Source organism: Vipera ursinii (genome assembly GCF_947247035.1).
Source record: "Vipera ursinii genome assembly, chromosome: 4".
Lineage (NCBI taxonomy): Eukaryota > Metazoa > Chordata > Lepidosauria > Squamata > Viperidae > Vipera > Vipera ursinii.
In genome coordinates, this window is record NC_139514.1 from 86,696,597 (window position 1) to 86,721,975 (window position 25,379).

At 40.5% G+C, this 25,379-nt stretch overlaps 1 protein-coding gene across 1 annotated transcript in view; it reads left to right on the plus strand.

The window, feature by feature from the left end:
- The window catches only part of SLC9A4 (solute carrier family 9 member A4), a 35,114-nt gene extending 11,767 nt beyond the window's left edge, over nucleotides 1–23,347 (plus strand). Inside the window, exons 7-12 of the mRNA XM_083362994.1 lie at nucleotides 4,312–4,382; nucleotides 4,946–5,107; nucleotides 11,401–11,497; nucleotides 15,275–15,406; nucleotides 19,300–19,393; nucleotides 22,940–23,347. Of these exons, the coding sequence (XP_083219120.1) occupies nucleotides 4,312–4,382; nucleotides 4,946–5,107; nucleotides 11,401–11,497; nucleotides 15,275–15,406; nucleotides 19,300–19,393; nucleotides 22,940–23,319 (936 nt within the window). The 3' untranslated portion in view covers nucleotides 23,320–23,347. The remainder of the gene's footprint in view (nucleotides 1–4,311; nucleotides 4,383–4,945; nucleotides 5,108–11,400; nucleotides 11,498–15,274; nucleotides 15,407–19,299; nucleotides 19,394–22,939) is intronic.
- The last annotated feature ends 2,032 nt before the right edge of the window (nucleotides 23,348–25,379 follow it).

The window sequence follows — 25,379 nt, forward strand, 5'->3', positions numbered from 1 at the left end:
TATGACTGTTGCAGCATCCCCAGGGTCATGTGATTTACATTCGGATGCTTGGCAACTGATTCATACTTACGACGGTCACAGTGTCCCAGGGTCATGTGATCACCTTTTGCAACTTTTTGACAAGCGAAGTCAATGGCCGGGGGGGGCGGCTCATCACTCAGGTTGCAGGGTGCCTGTGTGGGTGGAATCCATGGGTCTCTGGTGGAGGTGGGTGGGACTGGGGTGGGTGTCCTCCTTCCTCCCTCTCTCCCATTGTTCCTTCTTTCCTTCTTTTCTTCTTCTTTGTCCCTTCCTTCTTCCCTCCCTCCCTTCCATTGTCACTCCCTCCCTCCCTCGGGTTGCAGGGTGCCTGTGTGTGTGTGGGAGGGGATCCATGGGTTACTATTGAGAGTGGGCAGGAGGGAAACTAAACTTTTCAATAGGCATGTTACTGTTTATAGTCTGAAGAGCAAATATCCCTACCTTTCTTCTTTCCTTCCTTCCTTCCTTCCCTTCCTTTGTTTCTTCCTTCCCTCCCTCTCTCCCACTGTCCCTATCTTTCTTCTTTCCTTCCTTTTTTTTTCTTTTAACTTGAACGTATTTGAAGAAGTTCTTTTTATTCCTCCACCAACCTAGGTTCATTCTCAGCAGTTCACAATTCTGGGCTTCTTCTTTGGTCACCTTTTTGTTTTTTACAGTTCTTCCCTAAGATTTTTGGGTCTCTTCTCCTCTTTACTCCTCCATTCTCTGAGCAATTGTGCTTTCAAAGACTCCAACTCCACCACCCCACCCCACCCCGTCTCCTTTCCCCATTATTTCCTCTTGCTACCAGGCACTCTTGGTTTAGGAAAACTGCTTTCTGAAGTCCAAGATAGGGAGGTATCAGACACAGTCATGCTTCCATTGCAGTTGCCCTTAAAGTCCCGAAATTCGGCTTATTTTGCTTCCATAAAGATCGTTCTTTCTCACGCGGGCTTTGGCTGCCTTAGAAGGTGCGAGGGGCCTTGCTCCTTATTGGAGACACGCAGAGGGAGGCCAGAAATCCACCCTCAGATGGCGGCATTGGGGTGGGGGAAGAGCATGGGGCCGGGTGGGTGGTGCCCAACGCCCTCCTCAGGGATGCGCCCATTGGAAAAGGATGACAGCAGCGGCTACATGGAAGACAGGCATGGCACTGAGGTGATGGACAGAGCACAGTCTGGGAGGATGCGGCGTCTCCACAGCCTCACTTCAGAGGGGACTCGCTACCTGCCCACCTGCCTGCGTGGCTCCTTCCCCAGGTGCTTCATGCCCAGCTCTACGGCAGGCCTGCAAAGGGCGATGAGATAGGAGTGGGCTGGTCATCTTACCGGTAACTGAGACTCCAACACGCCTTCCCAGCCATGTGTGCTGTGGACTGGGCTGCACTTCTCCCAGGGGGGAGGGTGCCTGGGCAAGGGGGCAATCAGGAGCCCTGCAAGGGGGCGAGCACTGGGAACTATGTCAACCCGCCAGGAGCTGTCCATGGACTGGAACCCGTCGGCGAAGGTTGGGGATGGCTGTACATGCCAATCAGCTGGCCGATGGGCTCCAGTCCACAGAGAGCTCCTGGCAGGTTGATGGCGGCAGCCCTGGCCAGTGAGAAGGCTGGGAGGGAGGTGGCGGCCCGGGGCTGGGGCTGCCAGGGCTCAAGCACCGGGATCAGCACCACTTTGCAGCTGATTGGCACTTCTTCGGGGTTGTCAGGGCTCAAGCGCCAGGATCAGTGCCACTTTCCAGCTTTTTTGCACTTCTTTGGGACTGTCAGGGCTCAAGCGCTGGGATCAGTGCCTCTTTGCAGCTGATTGGAGCTTCTTTGGGGCTGATCATCAGCATGTGTACCATGGGATCCTTCATTAACCCTGGCAAGTCGTTGATATATAAACTAAATCAGGACTTTTCAGCTGGTGGTATGCATATCACTGGTGGTAAGCAAGCACTGGGGTGGTGGTACATGGCGATGCCTTCCTCCCCCCCGCGTCACGCCCAGGGTCCCTAGCCCCACTAATTAAGGTTTATAAGGCTAAGGTTACCACTATGCTCTTGTATGGAGCAGAAATTTTGGGTCTTTACTCAACCGCAGTATTAGAAAAAACACAGTCCCAGCATTTGAGATGTATTTTGGGTGTAGATCCAAGAACATCTGCTGCAGCAGTTAGAGCTGAATTGGGAATTCTTACAATTCATGTATTATCCAAAATTAGAGCATATAACCACTGGTGCAAAGTTAATGAAATGGAGACTAATAGACTCCCCAAGTTATGCCTACTAAACCAAATAAAACTACAATCACAAATCTTCTGGATCACCAAACTAACAACTTTTGTAAGAAGCTGTGACCTTCCTGTCTCTTGCGTAATAGGAGAACAACCCCAAAAAAGAGTTGCCCAAAGGATTAAGGATATAGAAGCACAAAATGATATATCTATCCTTGGTAAGGTAGATAATTTGAAATGGCTGAGTAAATACAAATGTACTTTTCAAGTAGACAGTTATTTGAAGTTGCAACTGCCAAAACATCTTAGGGAGATATTTACGTGAGCGAGATTCGAACAGCTTGGCACAATGGTCAGATATGGGAGATTTCATGCTATACCTACAATGAACATCTCTGCATTTGCAGAGCGGCAGAGGTAGAAGACCTGGCTCACATCCTAGTTGACTGTTGCCTATATAAGAGGGTGAGAGACAGGTATCTTGGTCTATATACCAAACAAATGACCCATTTGGATCCCCATATCAAAACAACTTATGTCCAGCCAGAAATTGAAAATAACATTTAACACAGCACAGTACGTAAACAAAATGGTTCGGCTGAGATCTGCATATGTGGGACTGATTGGGGTAGATTGCAAGGGCGACTCCAAAATATAATTTTATCATATTTTATCTATATCTTAAATTATTGTACACTATTACAATTTCATTTTAGATTGTATTTTATCAGTGGGTGGCACTGTTTTACAGTGGTTCTCCTCCTACCTGGGCCGCTCGCAGTCGGTGTTGACGGGAGGGCAGATGTCTGCCCCAAGGCCTCTCGTTTGTGGAGTTCCTCAGGGGTCAGTCCTCTCTCCCCTCTTGTTCAACATCTATATGAAGCCTCTGGGTGAGCTCATTCATGGTTTCGGGGTGAGGTATCATCAGTATGCTGATGATACCCAGCTTTTTCTTTCCACCCCGAACCAACCCAGTGATGCACTCAACGTGATGTCCCATTGCCTGGAGGCGGACCAGGTTTGGATGGGGAGAAACAGGCTTCGACTAAATCCCACCAAAACTGAGTGGCTGTGTATACCGGCATCTCAGATTAACCAGTCTTTTCCATTGCTAACTATGGGGGGTGAGGTGTTACCCCCCATTGATAGGGCCCGCAACTTGGGTGTCCTCCTGGACTCACGGCTCAGTTTGGAAGATCATATAGGAGCCTTGGCCAGGGGGGCTTTTGCCCAGGTTCGCTTGGTGCACCAGTTGCGGCCCTATCTGGACCGAGATGCCCTACGCACAGTCACTCATGCGCTCGTGACCTCCCGGATAGACTACTGCAATGCTCTCTACATGGGGCTGCCCTTGAGGACCACACGGAGGCTTCAGCTGGTGCAGAATGCAGCCGTGCGAGTTGTGATGGGAGTCTCCCAATACTCCCGTGTAACACCTCTTCTCCGCGAGCTGCATTGGCTTCCAGTTGCCCTCCGTGTGAGATTCAAGGTGCTGGTGGTGACCTATAAAGCCCTAAATGGCATGGGTCCGGATTATCTCAGGGAGCACCTGCTGCCAGCATCAACTCCCCATCGTCCTGTGCATTCCCACAGGGAGGGCCTCCTCAGGGTCCCGCCGGTTAGGGAATGCCGGCGGGCAATCCCCAGGGGGAGGGCGTTCTCTGTGGGCGTGCCTGCCCTACGGAATCAATTGCCGATGGAACTCCGGATCACCCCTGACTTTCGTTCGTTTCACCGGGACCTGAAAACCTGGCTTTTTGAGTTACCTGGCCTGGACTGAGTGGGTTTTAAGGTTTTTATATTCTAATTTTAAATTTTGGGGCTATTTTTAATTTTTTTAATTTTTTTAATTTTTTTAATTTTTATATTGTATTGTTTTAATTTTGCCCTGTAAACCGCCTTGAGTCCTTCGGGAAAAGGGCGGTATATAAATTGAATTAAATAAATAAATAAATAAATTGCTTTTATCAAATTTTAGTAATAATTTGTTGCTGGAACTTTGCACTTTGATATGGCCCAAGGGCTAATCAATAAAGATTATTATTATTATAATAAAAAGACATGTTTTAATTCATAATAAAATGTTTTATGTCTATAGTTGATGGATCATTTAAAAGCTGGAATTGAAGATATATGTGGACACTGGAGCCATTATCAACTGAGAGACAAGTAAGGATGTGCCTAGCTCTGTTAATCAAAATAAAATAACTGGATAAAACTAAACGGAATAAACTAAACTAAAATTAAACTAACTGGGAAAACTAAAGAAAGGCATTAGCAATGTTGATTTAATTTAAAGCAGGATGGATTGGAATATATCTTCACTCAGCATTTGAATATGTCATTTTGCATATTCATAAGATTCTTTGTTTAAATTATTAAATCATATTTCTTCTTTTACCTTGATTTTCATATATTTACCCATAAGTAGATGTTTATTCTCGTATTACTGAATGATAAATGGCTGTTAAGACCTGGCAGCATGTGAAAGAATTTGGGATTTGCCTCTCTCTGAGAATCAAAAGTGTGCTTCATTCTTTTATCCTCTTTCTCCCATAACAGTGGATTGATTGCCCTTTTCTTATCAATTTAACCCAAGATAGGCTGCTGTAGGCCACACCCTTTATGATGCTGTTGCTTTTTTAAAAAAAAAAAAACTTGAGAACTCTTTGGATTTGTAAAGTAATTAATGCAGGGAGAATTTTTGACATCCTGATTATTACTCTTAACAGATTTAAGAAGTTTGACAATAATTTTCTGAAGAAGATTCTACTGCACAAACATCAGCCTAAATCCAGTCTTGTTTCTTTATACAAGAAACTGGAAATGAGACAAGTCATTGAAATGGTAGAAAGTGGGGCCATGACACCTAGGACTTCCAAATCATCTTCTCTGTAAGTATGTTAAGAACCATTTGTCAGAACAATGCAAATATTTTGTTTAATCAAGGAATATAATGAACATGGACAACATATGGTTCTCCAGATGATTAATTCCAGTCAACATTGCCAATGGTGAGAAGCAACGGCTTTTGTAGCAGTTTAGCAACATTTGAAGACCACATCTGGAGGGGACACCTTTGATAGTCAACTGATAGATAATCTGTAATTTGTAGTTTAATATGTGAATTGATGCTACTGAAAAAGATTAATCTCTGAAATTAGACTTTGAGTATAAAACTTGATAGTGCTAAGGATTTTTCCTTAGACCAAAGGGATACCTTCACTGATATTAAGCTCTCGCAAGCCTCCATAAATTAGTTACCATAGTTCCAGCCTGTTACACTCCAAATGCTGATGCACAATTACCATCAGTGGGTATCTTCAGAGAGGGGCAACACAATGAAAACAATGTAGCATTATGCTCCATGCTCCAGTTCATGAGACATTCATGTGGCATTGCAACAGATGTGGAAAAAAGGTGGGCCTGCATCATAATGTTACTTTTATTTGAAACCACTGACTCCCTGTAGATGTAGACAGGGCTTTTTTTGTAAAAAAAAAAAAAGGTGCTGGAACTCTCATCTTGGCAGGTGCAGGAGGCGGGGGGACAGGGGGCAGCACTGCTGCAGTCACAGGCATGAGGGGTGTTGGTGGCGGGCTACCCCTGGGGGCTGGAGCTGTCGCGGCTGGTGCTGTGGGAGTAGCGGGGCCCACTCTATATGGCGGGGCTGCCCGGGACAGGCGGCGGAGGTGGTGTGGGCCAGACAATGCAGGGCGGCCACTTAGGCACGCAGGGCAAGGCGATGGTGGTGCAGGTCCAGCACTGGGTAGACCACTAGCCTGGCTGACATGGTTGAGCACAAGGAAGGAGTGCACATGGACTCCACAGAACCCACCTCCCACTCCCTATCCTCTCTTACTTACCTTGTTGAGATGATGTAGTTGGGCAACAGGGAGGGATGCAAAGTTCCTGCCAACTCACCTTCACTGCAGACAACTTGCCGGTGCAACGTTTGCCGGCCAGGTCTTTTGGCGCGCTCAGCAGCAATTCCTATTGTGTAAAAGCTTTGTCTGTGTGTGTGTGTGTGTGTGTGTGTGTGTGTGTGTGTGTGTGCGCAAAAAAAGGTGCTGGAACGCCATTCTGAGCGTTCTATGAGGAAAAAAAGCCCTGCTTTTATGTTTTAATCTTATGATTTTAAATATATATATTTTCTATTGTAAGTTGCCCCAAACCTCGCCATGTGGATTGCATACAAATATTATATAATCGGTAAATAAAGGTAGAACACATGTTAAATATACATCAAATGATAATATGCTTCCCTACAAAGTCAATTCTTGTTCAATGACAGACCAAGGAGTTAACTCGGAAAGGCAAGAGGAAAATCTAGAAGAGGTATCTGCAACTTGTAGAAGGGAAAGGCCCACACTGATAAATTAAAAATCTTTGTGGTCTGCAAGGGAATGCTGGTGGGCTAATCAATGATTTGTTGATTAGAGGAGCATCTACATGTTGAAGCTTGTGGTCATGGTAAGCCATGGAGGCACTAGGCAACATGACTTTCAGTGCAGTGGTGGTGATTTTATTACTTTAAAAAACAACAACAAAACTCTGTGCTCTGTCCAAGGGTGCTTGGTAGGCTGCATGTACAGGCCTGGTCTAGAATTTATTTATTCAACTATCTGGAGCAGGAATGTCAAACTCGCAATGTCATGTGACATTGCACGATGTATCACACTTTTTCCCCATTGCCGGCAATGGGGTGGGTGTGGTTTTGTTATGACGCATCTGGCCCGCAGGCCAACAGTTTGACATGCCTGATGTAGAGACATCCATTTTTTTGCATTGCAAAGGGCCTCCCATCTGTTGCATATATGGTTTTATTTTTGTGTGCAAAAAGGATTCTAAATTAATTGAGTCATGTCCTGGTGTGAAGTCTGATAGCTTGAGTTAAAGAGCCTATAAAATCTCAAATGACTCCAGTTGTTTTGTTCAAGTATGCTAATGTTCTAAGGTAAATATTATTCATACTATATAATATCCAGATGAGCACCTCAATAGCATATTGTAGTTCTATGAGGTGTGGTGGGCTTCATAATTTGTTGACTGAAGAAACCACCATGCCATATGTATATATGCAACTGCCATTATTTTTCAAGCTACATTACTTGAACACATGGCACACATCACAAATCAGATTCCTCTGTAATGCACTATTCCTTTGCATAACTGTAGGACATTTAGAAACGCAATTACGTTCTTATGCTTCCAAAGCATTCTTCCTTATCTTCCTGTTACATTGATAACCATAAAAATACTCAAGATCTCTTGGGTTAAGATAGAATAAGTATGGTATTTACAGAATGCAATAGAAAGCATTCACAATGCACAATGTATTTAAATTTCATTTTGTTTGAGGCAACTTCTTATCAAAGAATTGCCATTAATTAATTTTTTACTTGATTTCAAATTAAATTATATTGGTTGACAATGAATTTTTTTTTAGTACAATTGCCAAATGCAATAAACTGGTTTTTTAAAATCCCATTTATATCCCGCCCTTCTCCAAAGACTCAGGGCGGCTTACAATCTAAAGCACAAATCAATGTGCTTGGCAATAGCCTTCATTCTATGTATATGCCTGCTTATTAGGGCTTTCGCCCCCCGCCAAGCGGCATTATTACAAAGTCAGCTTATTTCCCCCAACAATCTGGGTCCTCATTTTACCTACTTCAGAAGGATGGAAGGCTGAGTCAACCTTGAGCCTGGTGGGACTCGAACCTGCACTAATTGCAGGCAGCTGGTGTTACTTAAGGAGGCATTAGCCCACTGCTCCACCAAACTGGTTTTAGGTATATGTGTGCATTAATTATTTCAACACCAATACATTTTAACAACATATTCTATTTGTGAATGAATGCAAATGTAAATTATAAAAAAATTTTGTGCAAAAATAAAACAAAATAACAGATTTAAGAGCTGTTATCATTAGTTATCCTTAGATAAAAAATAATTCTATCATCCAAAACTTTGTTATACTGTATTTAATGAACAGATGCTTTGGGATTAAAAAAAAGAGAGACTGACTACATTTGATTGTGTATCACCATGGCATTAAACAAAATTTGAACAGTGTATGAAAAATAAAGGTTCCCTAAACGTCTGCAGGCTATATCTATACATTTTCCGTGATAGCATTCTATTGCCTTCTTTTTAGCATTTTTTTCAACTTCCCAGCTTAAAAAATGCAAAGCGTCTGGCACCAGGAGCTGAAAGTTTGTTTAAGCAGGTTGCTAGGCAACCTGTTCACACTAGGTCCTTCTTACCCTCCCACTTTTGAATTAGCCTGTACGGATCGCATTTCCTTCAATTTGAGCCATCTGAAGGTCCGTCGCTGCGATGCATGCTGGTGCTCTGCAACCTGGCTGCCTGAGGAGAATTTGGCTCTCCTTCAGCTTTTTTTTGTGTGTGTGCAAAAAAAGGTGCCAGAACGCCGTTCTGAGCGTTCTATGGGAAAAAAGCCCTGGATGTAGACAATTACTATAATCTCCCAACCAAGACAAAATAATTTTGGATCCTAATAAAGTCCATATTAAAACCACATCAGTAATGTGCTTCTCTTAGCTGATTGTATTATGGTCCTTCTCAAGGAAGCAAATGATTCAGTATGAAAGACAATCTCTAGACCCATAGAAAAAGACTACTATGTTTTTTTAAAAAAGCAATTTAGAAAATGCAAATAAAACTGGAATGTCTTAAAATCATAGAAACAATTTGGTGGGAGTTAATTTATTCTGTGTTGGTTGCATAACAAATAACAAACAATCCTTTATTGAAAGCACTGTAAATATTTAAAACTGTTTTAGACTAAGGTGATCCATCTGTGGTAATCTTGTCCAGAAAAAAGTAAAAGATCAATCAGATTTAGGGTGCAAAAATACAGATGATGATAGACATGGCAACAAAAAGATATAAGAAAATATTTACTGCCATCCAAAGGTCAACTAGGTTTTTGCAGCCTAGATCTGATAGCCCTAGTTTAGATTAAGGAGGAGCTGCTAGAATGAACAAAACTTCATCTGGTTCTTTAGTGTATGCTGAGACGTCAGAGATCTAAGCATAGATTCCTGTATATACTGTACATAATCTGATATATTTAAATAGAATAGGCTTGCACATGGCACAGGCATAGACAATTTAGTTTGCACAAGCCCACATCATACTATTGGCTTGCAGATTTTATTGGGATACCTAATGCATGATGTTGATTGACTAGATGTTTCCATAAATATATATTAAATTCATTTTAAAGCATTATAGTGCAATAAAATCTGGAAATATGTAACAATAATGTGTTGCTTTTGTATTCTGAGGTTTACAGGGCCACGTATGTACATACTTAAAGACACACATTCAATATACTTTTAAAAAAAATCATACTACATTTGAAATTACCATACTAAAAATAATAAAGAATAATAAACATGGGATAAAATATTTAAGAAGAGATAATTGATTGCTCAAGAAGAAATAGTCTACTTTAAAAGAAAACATCCTTGAAGTAAACATTTTTATTTTACTGTACGATTTTCACTAAATCTGACACTTAAACTGTAGAGCATAATCACAAGGAACACTTTTCAATTAAAAAAAATATTGGCTTGTTGGTTGGTTTCTCCTTTGTTTTATTTGAAACAGGTGCATAGTACATAAGTCTATCTGTAAAAGGAGTGGACAGAAACCATGCTTTTTCTCCCTTAAAGAACTGTTATCAAGTTCCTTGGTTAATAGCTAACCTCATGAATGAGCTTTCCCTTTTGTCTTGATGTTTTAGCCAACTCAGAAATGAGTTTCATATAATGATAGCAGTTACTCACTGCTTCCTGAAACTTTGTTTCCAGACAGAGCTTTCACAATTACATTGTGAAACACATTTTGTGAATTGGCTAATGCTGACAAATTCTATTTGCTGACCTCCAATTTTTAGTGCTCTTTAACCTATCTTTGTACTACTAAATTTCTACTAAAGAAATAAAACAATTTCATATTTCCAGGAAACTCCTGTCTCTGGAATATTGTAATAATATTTTACTGTGAAGATTGGCCAAAGCTAGGATGCTGTTTTCTCCAAAACAAAGGGCAACATGAGGCCTTATTTCTTATTCCATGTGCACTATTCTGGATTGATTATTTATTATATTGAAATTATTCAGCTTCAACAGTGGAGATAGCAAGAATAAAGAACTTAGTATAGGCTAATTCATTATATTATCCAATAACTTGCTGCTTTTCTATGTTCTCCAATATCTCTGTATCTCTATTCAATAGCATGGCTGGTTCTGTTTTTAAAACAAGTTTCTTTAGTGTATGAAATTATAGGTTTGAGATACAAGACTAAAATAGTAGACTTGTTTGTTTTTCTAGGAAAAAATAAACCTGAACACTATCTAGAACTTTGATTGTCAACCTAGCATATCTTAAGTCCAACCAAGTTACTTTGAGAACTAGGTCTTAGCATGAAAAAAATAAAAATATCTGTTTAGAAGCGTTCTATAATTATGTAGGTTTTAAAATTCAAAGTTTCAGTGATTTACTTTATTTCCCAACTAGACTATTTCTAAATTACATTTGTGGTATTAGTAGCACTGGTTGAGAATTTTTGTTCTAGAAGAACTATGAAATATTTTGTTTGTATTTGTTTATAATATCCAGGATGTCCAGAATTAATTTAAATTCTATTAATTTCAATATAGATTTTTTAAAAATTGAGTTTAGGGGATTTCCCCCCTTTATTTATACCACTGATCCCTCATCTTGATTCACCAATTAAATTAACTGCGTTTTAAAGTAGTTCAACATTGATTCTAATATGTTGACATACACACTTCAGGAAAAAAACTTTATGTGTGTATGATACACACACTAATGGTAATGGCTCTACTTGCATTTATATGTGGTTTATATAATGAATTTCTTTATAATTTACATCCCTATAAATTATATTTTTACTAAAAAGACTGCTGTAGCCAATAGTGATAATACTCAAATACACATATGCATTTTGCAAAGAAATTAAGCAGTTTGTTCCACTGATTTACAAATGACTTCTTGCCATCCTTTGTTAGGAAAGGCAATTTACAGATAACAATAACTGATAACAGAATGTAGGCAAAACTACTCTATAAAATAATGATTGACCTTTTAGCTTAGTCAGAATAATATTTGTCTTCATATTTGTTTGCAGGAGGCACAGGAATGAAAGAATACAGAAACTTTCCCCTAAAGATGTGGAATCTATGCAGAACATGCTGGCACATAATCTCTATCAAGTGAGGCAAAGGGTGTGTGCTTTCAATTCTGATAACCTGTTCCATAGTTAGGGAAGAAAAGATCATGTTTGAATATTTTCACACCTTAGCAAATGTTAGTGGTGGCAGAATTGCTGGGAGTGCAAGCTATGATTGTGGCTGAAGGGCAGAATAATATTAAGAAAAGACTGGGTCATTGTTTTTAATGAATTCATTCTAATACTTCTGACGTGTCTTTGTAGGACAGTTTATTTATTATTTATTTATTTATTTATTTATTTATTTATTTATTTATTTATTTATTTATTTATTTATTTATTTATTTAATTAATTAAATTTTTATACCGCCCTTCTCCCGAAGGACTCAGGGCGGTGAACAGGGCATATCTTAAAACTACAAAAGTACAAAAGTTAAAAAAGGAATTAAATTATTGCCCACAATAAAAACAATAATATATATATATAAATATTAAAACCCTAAGTAATTCCCCATCAGGCCAGGCCAGCTTGTTCAAATAAATGGGTCTTTAACCCGCGCCGGAAGGAGCGGAGATCCGGTGCCATCCGGAGCTCAACCGGCAGCTGATTCCACAAAGCCGGAGCGCCCACAGAGAAGGCCCTCCCCCTGGGGGCCACCAGCCGACATTCTCTGACTGGAGGCACCCTGAGGAGGCCCTCTCTGTGGGAACGCACAGTTGTAAGATCACTTTCACTGATACTTGTGCTTGCAGAAAAAAGTAAAAGAAAAAAGGAAGGAGTTTAGAATTGCCTTCTCAAACATACCTTAGATTTATTTTTAAAAATGACAATTAGATTGTTAAAGTTCAGGTTCAGGTTTGAAATTTGCTCCTTACAAATATTTGAAAGGCCTTCAAGACCTCATTATGCTTGGAGTTACCAGAGGGCCAAAGATTCTGTCATGATGGTTCCATTGCCAAGGGAGCAACTTTTATTCTCCCTTCATCCAAGGCTAATATTTTGGCCATTATGCTATTTATTACTGTGACTTTTTAGATTTTTATCAGTTTTACTTTGGCTGTTTTATTTATTGCTATGCACTATCCAGACTCTTCTTTGAGGGAGATGGTTGAATGCTCCAACACTGGAGGTTTTTAAGAAGAGACTGGACAGCCATTTGCCTGAAATGGTATAAGGTTTCCTGCCTGAGCAGGGGGTTGGACTAGATGACCTCAGGTCCTTTCCAAATTATTATTATTATTATTATTATTATTATTATTATTATTATTATTATTATTATTATTATTATATACAAAAACATGACAGAATCGGGCCAAAAGGTTATCTAATCTGTCATTCTGTGTTACAGAGAGGTACACCAAATCCAAATTCTACTTGAGAGCTAGTTGCTGGCATTTGAGATATGTTACCTGTAATTTAGAGGTACTAAACAACTACCAGGACTAGTAGCCACTGATAGCTGGATCCTTCATGAATTTATTCAGTCTGTCCCTTAAACCACATTTGGCAGCAGAATTTCTCATTTATTAGATAAAGAACTGTTTCCTTTTCTTAGTTCTGAATTAATTTTAATGTCTGGGCATCAGGTAAGTGAGTTAGGAAAAAAAGGGTGCATGCAAAAGAAATGGAATGTAATCTAAACATGAGCACTAGGTGGCAGGAGTCCCTTATTTTAAACCTTCAACAGTTCATTTGGTTTAGTTTCTAGGCTGGCAGCTACCATATTATGTTGCATAGTAGGCTGTAGCACAACGAATCTGATTGGGCCTGCTTGTAATGTAACTAACATGAGTTTCATAGCATGCATTAGCCCCAAAGACTCAACTATAGCACATTGGTTGGCTTTTAAAGTAACACTTGACTTCTTAATTATTGTCTTTGTTAAATGCATTGAAACAGCATTGCCAAGTAATTTCAATATTTAAAACTTGGTTTTAAATATGTAGTAATTGACATTGGCAGTAGCTATAAGAATCACTGATGAGCATTATAAATTTGATAAATAGATCAGAATAAAAGAATTGAAAAGACAAGTGTCCAATATATTACTATAATGCAAATTTGGAGTAGGGATGATATAAAAGCTTTCCTGAAAAAAATATTTCATGAATAGAAGTGAATATATTATTCCATTCTTAAATAAATCTATTAATCTGCAAGGGGATAACTTGAAAAAAAATTAGTCCTTTTCTATGTCATTTTCAACTCTGTTTCCATTAATTTTTCATTTATTGGCACATAATCATTTTTATAGATGTTCCAGTGAATCATTTAGGCAACTATATTATTTTGTTTATAATATGTTTGTGCAAGTATATGAATTATTGTTTCTTCTGCTTCTTTGCACCATTATTTGACGATTTTTCAATTTTGCCCTTGATTGAATTTGTCTGAATAGCTTGCTCTTGAGCAGTTTCTTTTTCCAGCAATAAGTCACTATCAGGTTTTATCCCTTATCCACTTTCCCTCAACATTTTGTAGAAATTGACCATGTAATGCTTTTCTTTGCCAGTATATTATTCTTGTTTTTTATTACATTATTTTAATATTCAAGTTTTGTTTCATACATATTCGGTAAGTTCCAATTTTTAAGTTGCATTAACTGACGCTGGCGGCGTCAACTTCCCTCCGCCCTGTGTGCTCCCACAGAGAGGGCCTCCTCAGGGTGCCTCCGGTCAGAGAATTCGGCTGGTGGCCCCCAGGGGGAGGGCCTTCTCTGTGGGCGCCCCGGATTTATGGAATCAGTTACCGGTTGAGCTCCGGATGGCGCCCGATCTTCGCTCCTTCCGACGCGGTCTGAAGACCTACCTATTTGAGCAAGCCAGCCTGGCCTGATGGGGGATGTGCTGGGGTTTTTATTGGGGATTTTTATATTATTCTACTGTTTTTAGCTCGGGCTCTTATTTAATTCTTTTTTAATTTTTGTATTCTGTATTTTTTATATGTGCCCTGTTCACCGCCCTGAGTCCTTCGGGAGAAGGGCGGTATACAAATATAATAAAACTAAACTAAAACTAAACTAAACTAATGCTTGTTCTTGGCTGCTTTTTATGCAATTACCAGTGCATCCTTTTCTTCTTCTTTGTTTGAGCTGAAGTAAATCTATGCTCCATTTCTGCAGGGCAGATAAAAACAATAATAACAACAACAACAACATTGGAAGGTCTTCTAGTCCAACCCCCTCCTCAGGCAGGGAACCCTATACCATTTCAGACAAATGGCTGTCCAGTCTCTTCTTAAAAACTTCCAGTGTTGGAGCATTCACCACTTCTGGAGGCAGGTTGTTCCACTGGTTAATTGTTCTAACTGTCAGGAAATTTCTCCTTAATTCTAGGTTGCTTCTCTCCTTGACTAGTTTCCATCCGTTGCTTCTTGTCCTGCCTTCAGGTGCTTTGGTATAATCTATTAATATCACTATGTGGGATATAAGGCATAGTGAATAGTCATTAGCTTTCTTGTATAGAGACAAAAGCTTCATCCATTCAAGAAGATGGCAAAATGTGTCCTGTATCACCTGGGTGTTTAGACTTTTGCTAATGTGGAAATTTCCTCTAAGCAAAAATCAGAGAACCAGCACTCTTTTTGTAAAGACTCCTTGCCAAGTTGGTAACAAAGGAATTCACTTTTGGAGAAGGGAGAATCAAATCAAATCAAATCAAATCAAATCAAATAGCTTTATTTGACCAAATGTGATTAGACAAAGATTTCCCCCCCCAAAGTCCTTAGTGTGATTTTTTTCTAAAATCACATTGTTATAAAGTGGTCAAATTACATGCACTGTTTGGGAGCTAAGCTGGTGAGGAAGATGAAGTAATGCATTTCTCATTTCAGACGCTCTCGTACAACAGATACAATCTTGCCCCCGAAACAAGTGTAGAGGAAGCCAAAGAAATCTTTATCCGACGTCGATACAGCATGCAGCAGTCCACAAGGAAAGGTTACAGCTTACCATGGGGAGGGCAGGTATTTCTCACATCATAAGCTATGTGGTTTATGCAACATTGTATGGAAATTGCTGAAGCTTCTGCAAAAATAAATTGAGCATGAGAGAAGCCATCTAATGACTTGATAAAAGCATAGAAATAGCAAAATATGAGATCCAGTAAATCCATAGATTGAGAAGCCAAGGTCTAAAAGGCAAGGTATGGAATGGTGTATGGCTATGAATGAAACTAAGGATCTTTTCCAAGTTTGGAGAGTGAATGAAGCTGCTCTAAACAATTTTATTCCATCCCCTTATTTTTAATCTCATCCCTTGAATTTATTACCTCCTGAGCTCCGGCTGGTGTACCTGAATGCCAGGTCTGTCGTTAATAAAGCTCCTCTCGTCCGTGACTTGGTCGAGGGTGAGCAGGCAGACCTGGCTTGCATCACGGAGACTTGGTTGGGCCCAGAGGGCGGTATTCCTCTGGCTGATCTCTGCCCACCGGGTTTCCGGGTGCTACACCGGCCTCGGGCTCAGGGTAGGGGTGGGGGAGTGGCTGTTGTTATGAGGGAGACCTTAGCTCCGCGGGAGGCCACCGTTCCGCAGATAGTCGGGTGTGAGTCTCTCTTCTTGAGATGCAGCCCTGGTGCGCAGTTGGGCTTGCTGCTGGTGTACCTTTCGCCTAGTCACGCAGCAGCAGCCCTGCCTGAGCTTCTCGATGTCCTCTCTGGGTTGGTGGTTGAGTTCCCGAAACTTATAGTTTTGGGGGACTTCAATCTACCATCTCTGGGAGGATCATCTGAGTTGGCTCGGGAGTTCATGGCTTCCATGACGGCCATGGACCTGACGCAAGTAATTTCAGGACCGACTCATGAGGGAGGCCACACCCTTGACCTAGTTTTCTTATCTGGTCGGTGGTTAGATGATCTTGGTGGGGGCTCTCCAATTATTATGCCCCTGTCATGGACCGATCATCATCTCCTGCGGCTGGTCTTCCGTTTTGCCTCTCCCCGCCGTGGGTGTGTGGAACCAGTTAGATGGTACCACCCCAGACGCTTAATGGATTCCGCGAGATTCCAGGCAGCGCTGGGGTCCCCACCTGCCTCCCCCACTCACAGCTCGGCAGATGCCTTAGTGGAAGCTTGGGAAAGGGCGGCCACTGAGGCTCTTGACCGAGTTGTACCCTTGCGGCCCCTGACCCGATGCAGATCCCGTCGAGCTCCATGGTCCTCCGCGGAGCTCCGGGAGATGAAGCGCCGGAGACGGGGCCTAGAGAGCGGTTGGAGGTCCAGCCGATCCGAATCCGACCGATTGCGACTAAGAACCCATATTAGGTCTTATCTCGCTGCGATAAGGGTGGCGAGGTCCAATCACTTCGCTACCCTTATCGCGTCCGCAGATAATCGCCCGGCCGCTCTGTTTAGGGTGACTCGCTCCCTCCTTAATCAGGAGGTGAGGGAGGAACCCTTGCAGGGTCGTGCCGAGGAGCTTAACAATTATCTGTCGGACAAAATCACTCGGATTCGGACCGGTTTGGACTCCGACTGGGCAGAGTCTGGCGATCAGGATGCGGGTGGTCTTGTCGATATCATTTGGGAAGAGTTTGATTCTGTGACTCCGGAGGAAGTGGACAGGATTATGGGGAGACTGAGCTCCACCACATGTTTATTGGACCCGTGCCCTTCCTGGCTGGTTTATGCAGCCCGGGAGAGGACACGCACCTGGTTCCAGGCAGTTATATCAGCTTCTTTGAGTGAGGGTAGCTTCCCTGCCGTCTTGAAAGAGGCGGTGGTGAGGCCCCTCCTCAAGAAGCCTGCCTTGGACCCAGATGTATTGAACAACTTTCGTCCGGTCTCCAACCTTCGCTTTCTTGCAAAGGTTGTTGAGAGTGTGGTGGCGCATCAGCTCCCCTTGGTCCTGGATGAAGCGGATTATCTAGACCCGTACCAATCGGGTTTCAGGCCCGGGCACAGCACGGAGACGGCATTGGTCGCGCTGGTGAATGATCTCTGGAGGGCTCGGGACAGGGGTCATTCCTCTGTTCTAGTCCTATTAGACCTCTCAGCAGCTTTCGATACCATCGACCATGGTATCTTGCTGCGGCGTCTCAGGGGATTGGGAGTGGGAGGCACGGTATTACAGTGGTTCTCCTCCTATCTCCAGGGACGCTCGCAGTCGGTGTTGACAGGAGGGCAGAGGTCGACCGCGAGGTCTCTCGTTTGTGGAGTTCCTCAGGGGTCGGTCCTCTCGCCTCTCCTGTTCAACATCTATATGAAACCGCTGGGTGAGATCATTCGTGGCTTTGGAGTTGGGTATCATCAGTATGCTGATGATACCCAGCTTTTTCTTTCTACCCCAAACCACCCCAGTGATGCCCTCAACGTGATGTCCCGTTGCCTGGAGGCGGTTCGGGTCTGGATGGGGAGGAACAGACTTCGACTCAACCCCGACAAGACCGAGTGGCTTTGCATACCTTCATCCCGGGTCTATTCGGATATTCCATCTCTTTCGATGGGGGGTGAATTATTACCCCCCGTAGATAGGGCTCGCAACTTGGGAGTCCTCCTAGATTCACGGCTTACCTTGGAAGATCACATGGTGGCCGTGACTAGGGGGGCTTTCGCCCAGGTTCGCCTGGTGCGCCAGTTGCGGCCCTATCTAAGCCGGGATGATTTGTGCACGGTCACTCACGCGCTCGTGACCTCTCGTCTAGACTACTGCAACGCTCTCTACATGGGGCTTCCCTTGAGGACCACCCGGAGGCTCCAACTGGTACAGAATGCAGCCGCGAGAGTTGTGTTGGGAGTGTCCCGATACTCCCATGTGACACCTCTGCTCCGTGAGCTGCATTGGTTGCCAGTTGTCTTCCGGGTGAGATTCAAGGTGCTAGTAATGGTGTTTAAAGCCCTTCATGGCATGGGGCCGGAGTACCTTAGGGAACATCTGCTGCCGGCATCAAGCTCCCTGCGCCCTGTGCGTTCCCACAGAGAGGGCCTCCTCAGGGTGCCACCGGTCAGAGAATGCCGTCTTGTGGCCCCCAGGGGGAGATCCTTCTCTGTGGGCGCCCCGGAGCTATGGAACCAGTTACCGGTTGAGCTCCGGACGGCGCCCGATCTGCGCTCCTTTCGCCGCGATCTGAAAACATACTTGTTTGAGCAAGCCGGCCTGGCATGAGGGGGATTGGTGGGGTTTTTTATCATTTTTATTGGGTTTTTATTATGTATTAACTGTATTTTAATCGGGCATGTATTTAATTATCTTTTAATTTTTGTACATTTCTGTGTATTATTCTTGCCCTGTACACCGCCCTGAGTCCTCAGGGAGAAGGGCGGTATAGAAATATTAATAAATTAAATTAAATTAAAATTTCTAACTCTTTTCCTTGTTCTATACAAAGGAAATGCTATAGAGGCAGTATATCTAAGTAGGTTATTATGTGTACTGCTGTTCATTAGCAATTGATGTAGCCACTGGATGCACCGTATCAGATGTGGGGTGGCAGAGGTGCTATAACCTATAATTGCTACAATTTTCCTTTCTTTTTTTAAAAAAAATAATTAACAAAAGAATATTATTGTCATTGTAGGGAATGTTCAACCAGGAAGCATTAAGAACCCTAAAGGAGATGGAGATTTCAAGCAATATGGATGAACAGTAGTTAGATTTGCTGACTTTAAGATTTTTAATTAGCATGAGGATCACCAATTGGGAACTGGAACTATTCCAGTATTTTAAATTCACGTATACCATGTGCAAGATAGATAAGTTTGCAATTATATAATCATTATAATAAAATATAGTTAGTATTAATTGCACTAATTTCAAATATCTTCTTTTCACATTTTCTTCTATAACCAGAGGTCAGATCATTCAAAATGGAATCCATACACATTTCTGCAAATATGTATCTCTTTTTTTTCTTTGTCTACAGGCTGCCAGTAAAAGCCTGCGTTATTCATCCCTGCCCTTTAGTAATTCTCAACCAATTAGAAGAGCAGCTAGGATCAATTATGATGATCTAACAGGTAAGGCTTTTTAATTGAAACAATAAAGGAAAATGGGAAATTAGTGGCAATCCTTATTAATTTTGCTATTATCCAAGAGGTTCCAGATAGATACAATCTTGACAAAGTTTTGTTTTCAATGTCTCTGTGAGATAGTGTCCAAAAGAATTTAAAATGCTTACCAATCTGGTGCCTTCCAGATGTTTTCTCTTGCAATTCTGTAAATTTTAGTTGCAAAACAACTGGAAAGTACTGGTTGAGAAATGCTGGTTTAGAGAAATACCCACCTTTTGCATTGGCATTATTTAACATGAGGTTTGTTTCATTATCACAGACAACTGATCTTTTTCTCTACATCTTTTACAGACAAATATGATTGGGGACAGCATTGTCCCATTTGGATACCAAGCCTTAGTTTAAGAAAGCAGCCTGAATATAGATACAGCTGCTTTTAAGGTTTCATATTAAAGGCATAATTTCCCTAATCCCTTGATTCCTTAAAGCAGCCATTTAAACTCATGTGGTAGCCTTTAAAGCTGTCAGATACTTTAAAGAACCAGTTCTGCTTGTACCCCATGAACTCCAAATTATTTTACACAAGGCTGCACATTAGGGAACTATTAGATGATACACAAAAGTTGGATTTTTGGATTTTTCTCCTGCTATCCTATGGTTGTCCAGATTTTACCAGCCCATTCCTAATCTTCACTTAATCTTTAACTGCCAAGTAGGTATAAATAGGCAGCTATGTTTTTTCAACTGTTTTGCATTGCTAAAGGCACAGAGAAGCAATTCATTAAAAAATAGCAACATGAGCTGTAGATGAAAAAAAAAGATGTGGCAATTATACTTCTTTTATATCAGCATTTTCATATCAGAAAATACAATAAAAATATTTAGAGACAAGTAATTTTTCATTTCTGGACCCCCATTTACTGGCTAATATGGGCTAAGGTGTGTTTTATATATACTGCTCAAAAAAATAAAGGGAACACAAAATAAGTCATCCTTACTATTAAATACAATACATTGTGTTGTTTAAGTGTTCCCTTTATTTTTTTGAGCAGTATAGTAGAAAAATAGACTTGGAAGGTACCTTGGAGGTCTTCTAGTCCAACCCCCTGCTCAAACACAAAACCCTATAACATTTCAGACAAATGGTTGTCCAAGCTCTTCTTAAAACTTCCAGCATTGGAGTACCCACAACTTTTGGAGGAAAGTGTATGTGTATATGTGTATGTGTATGTGCACACCCACACCCACACGTGTGTGCATGCATACATGTGCAATATTTTCTGTCAGATTTGCTTTTGGATAAAACAGTTCCAGCCACAGATGACTGCGCTGAAGCATTTAATGTGCCAAATGATATGTATAGTTCTTTAAAAGAAGCTATTTTGAACATATAATAAAAATGAAATATTTATTCCAACCAATCTTTTCTTTTCAAAGAGCCCTAAAGCTAAACTTCTTTGAACCTGATAATTACATGTGCTCCAAACTCATCCTGTTTTTCATTGGCAAAGAAAACTATTTATTAATTGCAGACTTGCTCATTTTGTAGGTTTTATCTTGCATGGTCCAGCAGTTGGCTCAAAGCCCCAAAATATTAATAATACAAATAAAAGAGGTGAAGCCTAGCATGAATCATTGGACTCAGTATAAACAAAGCTTTGGACAATTGGATTTAGCAAAAAGGAGAATTTATTTATTTTAATAATTTCTATGACTACCTATCTTCTATCCGTGACTCTGAGTGGCACACAAGTATTACAATAATACTCAGAAGCAGTGACCATGATGCCCAAACTGAATAAATGTATAAAAATCATATCATAGAAGAGATTGCATAGCCTCTTGGCCCAAGTGCCTGTGAAAATGTAAAGAATATTAAGATAAGGAGTCATGTTAGACTTGATGCTGGAAATGCATAGAGTAAAGATGGACTGAATTTTACTGAAAATATGATTTGATGGCTTTATCTAGCGTTCATCTTGAACTCGTAGTTAAAGAATCTTAGCCCCACCCACTTTCGTTTAGACCAAATGTTACTATTTTTATAACTAACCATAAGGAACCCTAGTTTTTTCATTACACTATGTTTGTCCATTCTTTAATAAAGATTCCTTTGTGCTTAAAAAGAATCTTAAAAACTATGGACAAGGAGGTAGAAATGTCAAATTTGGTTTATGTAGCACCAAAGAAAAGGAGATGCCTCCACAAAACAAAGGGAAAAGAGAGCTAGATCTATATGGTCTATTTGTATAAAGCTAAGGTATAATAATTATAATTTAATTACAGTGCATATCACTATGATAAGCAAAACTGCGACTAAATGACCTTTTGTTTAGCTTATTATCCAATTGTTGGCTCTAATGATCATTGTCATATGCATGTCAGAAGCACCTAAGGCACTTTCAGGTTAAAAGGAAGCCGGTGATATCACTTGTGGGCTCCTTTTATGTCTCCGCTAATGTGTCCACTAAAGTGGTACTCATCTATCTACTAACAGTCACTGCTTTCAAACTGCAGAGTCAGCAGGAGCTGGAGTAGATGACAGGAGCTCACAGTCAATGACTGTTCTCTGCAAATAGAATACATGAAAGTAACCTGGTTTTAACTGTTGGTAAACAAAGGAGATCATTGTAGATTTTAGAAAGAGTCAGCATAGTCATACTCCACTCAGTATCAAGGATGCAGCGGTAGAGGTGGTCAACAGTACTAAGTATCTGGGGGTGCAGATAACTAACAATCTGAATTGGTTTCTCCACATGACATCCTTAGTGAAGCGTGGAAACCAGTGGCTGCATTTCCTGTGTCAGATGAGGAGAGCACATCTTTCTCCTTCTGTCCTGGCCACTTTTTACAGAGGCATGATTGAAAACATTTTAACAAACTGCATCGCTGTCTGGTTTGGAGGCAGCAGTGCCTCAGATAGAAAGTCCATACAGAGGTTGGTAAGGACAGCCAAGAAGATCATAGGAAGCTCATTTCCTAGTATTTAGGATGCTGCTTATAAGCGCTATGTGCTTAGAGCTTAAAGCATTGTTAGAGACCCCACACACCCACTTTACAGTCTGTTTCTGTTGCTCCCCTTTGGGAGGAGGTTTTGAAGTATTTCTAGCAGGACTACCTAATTCTGTAATAGCTTTGTTCCCTTTGCCATCCATCTGGTAAACTAGCAAGATTCGTTTTTTTCGCCATGCACATGCATACATGTATACATAATCCAATCTAGACTGTTGTTTCTCTGTGTCATATAATACATGTGGGTATATGCATAATTCTGTATTTATTTTTGTCCTATTTATGTAGTGTATATTACAGGTGGCGACCCTTTGAGAACTGTATGCAACAAAATTTCATGTTAATGTATGCTGATTAGTGTACATTCAAAGTGACAATAAAATTATTATCCTATCCTATCCTATCCTATCCTATCCTATCCTATCCTATCCTATCCTATCCTATCCTATCCTATCCTATCCTATCCTATCCTACATGGCCACCATATCATTGTCTTCAACTTCTCCTTCTCCAATCATAAATATTTCTTTCTGAATTCAGTGTATGGTAGCAGTGACTCCGAGTCTGTCTTCATGATGCATAATTCAGAGGCTGTACCAAGGTCACCTGAGAGAAAACACCGCGAGCAGGAGGAATTTTTCCCAATGGAGCAAATGCATTCACGAACTAAACCAGCCAGTTTTACAAGGCAGAAAAGAACAAATCAACAGGATCAGCAAGCCAGAATACAAAAACCACTTTTAGCCCCGAAGTCTCAACTTAATTCTGTTCTTGAAACTGATACTCAGGAACTTGAGTCAGAGGATGAGGTCAACAGGGCCTCATGCCCTACAGCACCTGCTGTAGTATGGACAGTAAAAACCAGAGGCAAAAACCATGATTATCAGTCCAAAAGACGCTTTACTCAAAGAAAAAAATGAATCCTCACGTTTGCTGCTTGCTCTGATTTTCATTCCAAATGTTCCAGAAATTGTTGGAAACTTCTAACTGGAAATTGTCTGTATTCTTAGATGCTCTGGGCAAAATAAAAGATTTAAATGTGGATTACCCTGTAATCTGTCTCTTACTAACTGAAAGCTATTATTTTTAGTAAATTTGTGATATTGAAAATCTTGTTGCAGTAAATCTGTGATCAAACCTACTGACAGTTCACTCCTAAATGCAGAAGAAAATGTCTGCAATGATTATGAAAATAACAGGAGTGAGCTATTAAATAAAACCTTGCATTTCTTTTACAGTTGTACAAATGTGCTATATGATAGATATGTTTGCCTATAATTGCCTATAATTCTGTCATATGAGGCTTTCCTAAAACTTGCTATGAGACTATATGTCTTTAGAGCTACTGCTCTATGAAATTAAAGTTGGAAAATTTTCTTTTTGTTTCTAAAATGCTGCTTGGTGTCACAGATTTATTCATTTGCTGGGAAGTTTTTTTTGCATAGGGCTAAGTAGAATATTCAGGCAGGCAGGCAGGCATGAAGGCATTCAATTTAGATGGTTGCCCATCTCATGCTGATTATTTGAGCAGCTAATAAAGTTAAAATGGGCACGGTACTAGGATACTGGAGGAACCTTCTCATCCCCCAGTTATACTGACCCACTCAAGCAGGCAAGAGATGCTGTGAATACCATTAGTCGAAGAATTTCAGGATCTAGAAAAAGGGCCTTCTTTGCTGTTTCCCCTGCCCTTTGGAACATCTTACCTGCAAAGGTGAGGCGACCCCCTCCCCTTTCTGGTTTTCTGGAAAAATGTTAAGTCCAGGGACTGTCCATTAGCATGAGGGTCTAAGTTTGTGATGGAACCCTGGGAATGGCTGGTGTTTAACCACCTGGTTAACTCTTTTGAGTCTCCTGAATTTTTTATTTTTTTTTCCCCACTTTTAACCTGGAAATTTTAAACTTGTTCTTAATTCTGTTTGTCTGTCCTTTTAGTCATGTGTTTATATAGTTTTTTAAGGCCAGGGTCACTTAAGTGTAAAAATTTAATAAACCAACAAATAAAATAAAATATAAACTATAAAAACAGAAATATTTATTTCTGTTTTTATTTCTATTTATTTATTTAAATATTTATTTATACAATAAATATTTCAAATGACAGTGGCAAAAATATGATTTCCAAGGCTGCATTTATTACTATGATTTCATAGTGGCTTTAGTTTCATGCAACCCTACACACACACACACACGGACACACACTCTAACACAAATCACTTTTCTTAGCCTTGTCGGAACTATAATATATTTCTCCTACAATTTTCTGTATTATTACAGAAATGCAGAATGGCCTGTTAATGGCTTATACTATATTATTCAGAGCTCTCTGTTCAAAACAAAAAGAGTTTTGTTTTAAAAAATACATAAACTAAGAGCTGATTTGCCTACTACCAGACATAAAGATTACAATAGGAAATTATGTTTTATTTCTTTAATTGTGTTTTCAGAGCTAACATGCTACTGTTATGTTACGTGTCATAAATATGTACTTTCCGGGGACAATAGATGTTATTTGAAAAGCGATAATAATAATTATCTCTGGAAAAATATCTTGTTCTTAAAAACAATCTTTGAGACTTCTATTGTACACTGGTTGTAACATAATTGTTATTTAAAATGTTTTTTTTTAGAAATTTAGCTTGTGGGCTGATAGTCTTCAGTGCAAAAATACTAGATTTTAAGCTTGGCAACTTTAAGATGTGTGAATTTCAGCTCCCATGCTGACTGGAGCTAAAATCTACACATCTTAAATTTATCATGTTTGAAAAGCACTGCAATAGACTTGTGCAAATTATTCAACAAGGCACTTTGCTCATGAGTGAAACATTTTTCTGGATTTGCTTTTGGAAAATTTGACCTTTCGGGTACAACACAGTGGTATTAAGGGCTTTTTGACATGTTCCAGGTATTTTTAGAAATCATTTCTCTCACAGATAACAAGACCTGGCAATGGCTAAGAGCAGGAAAATTGAAGAAAAAG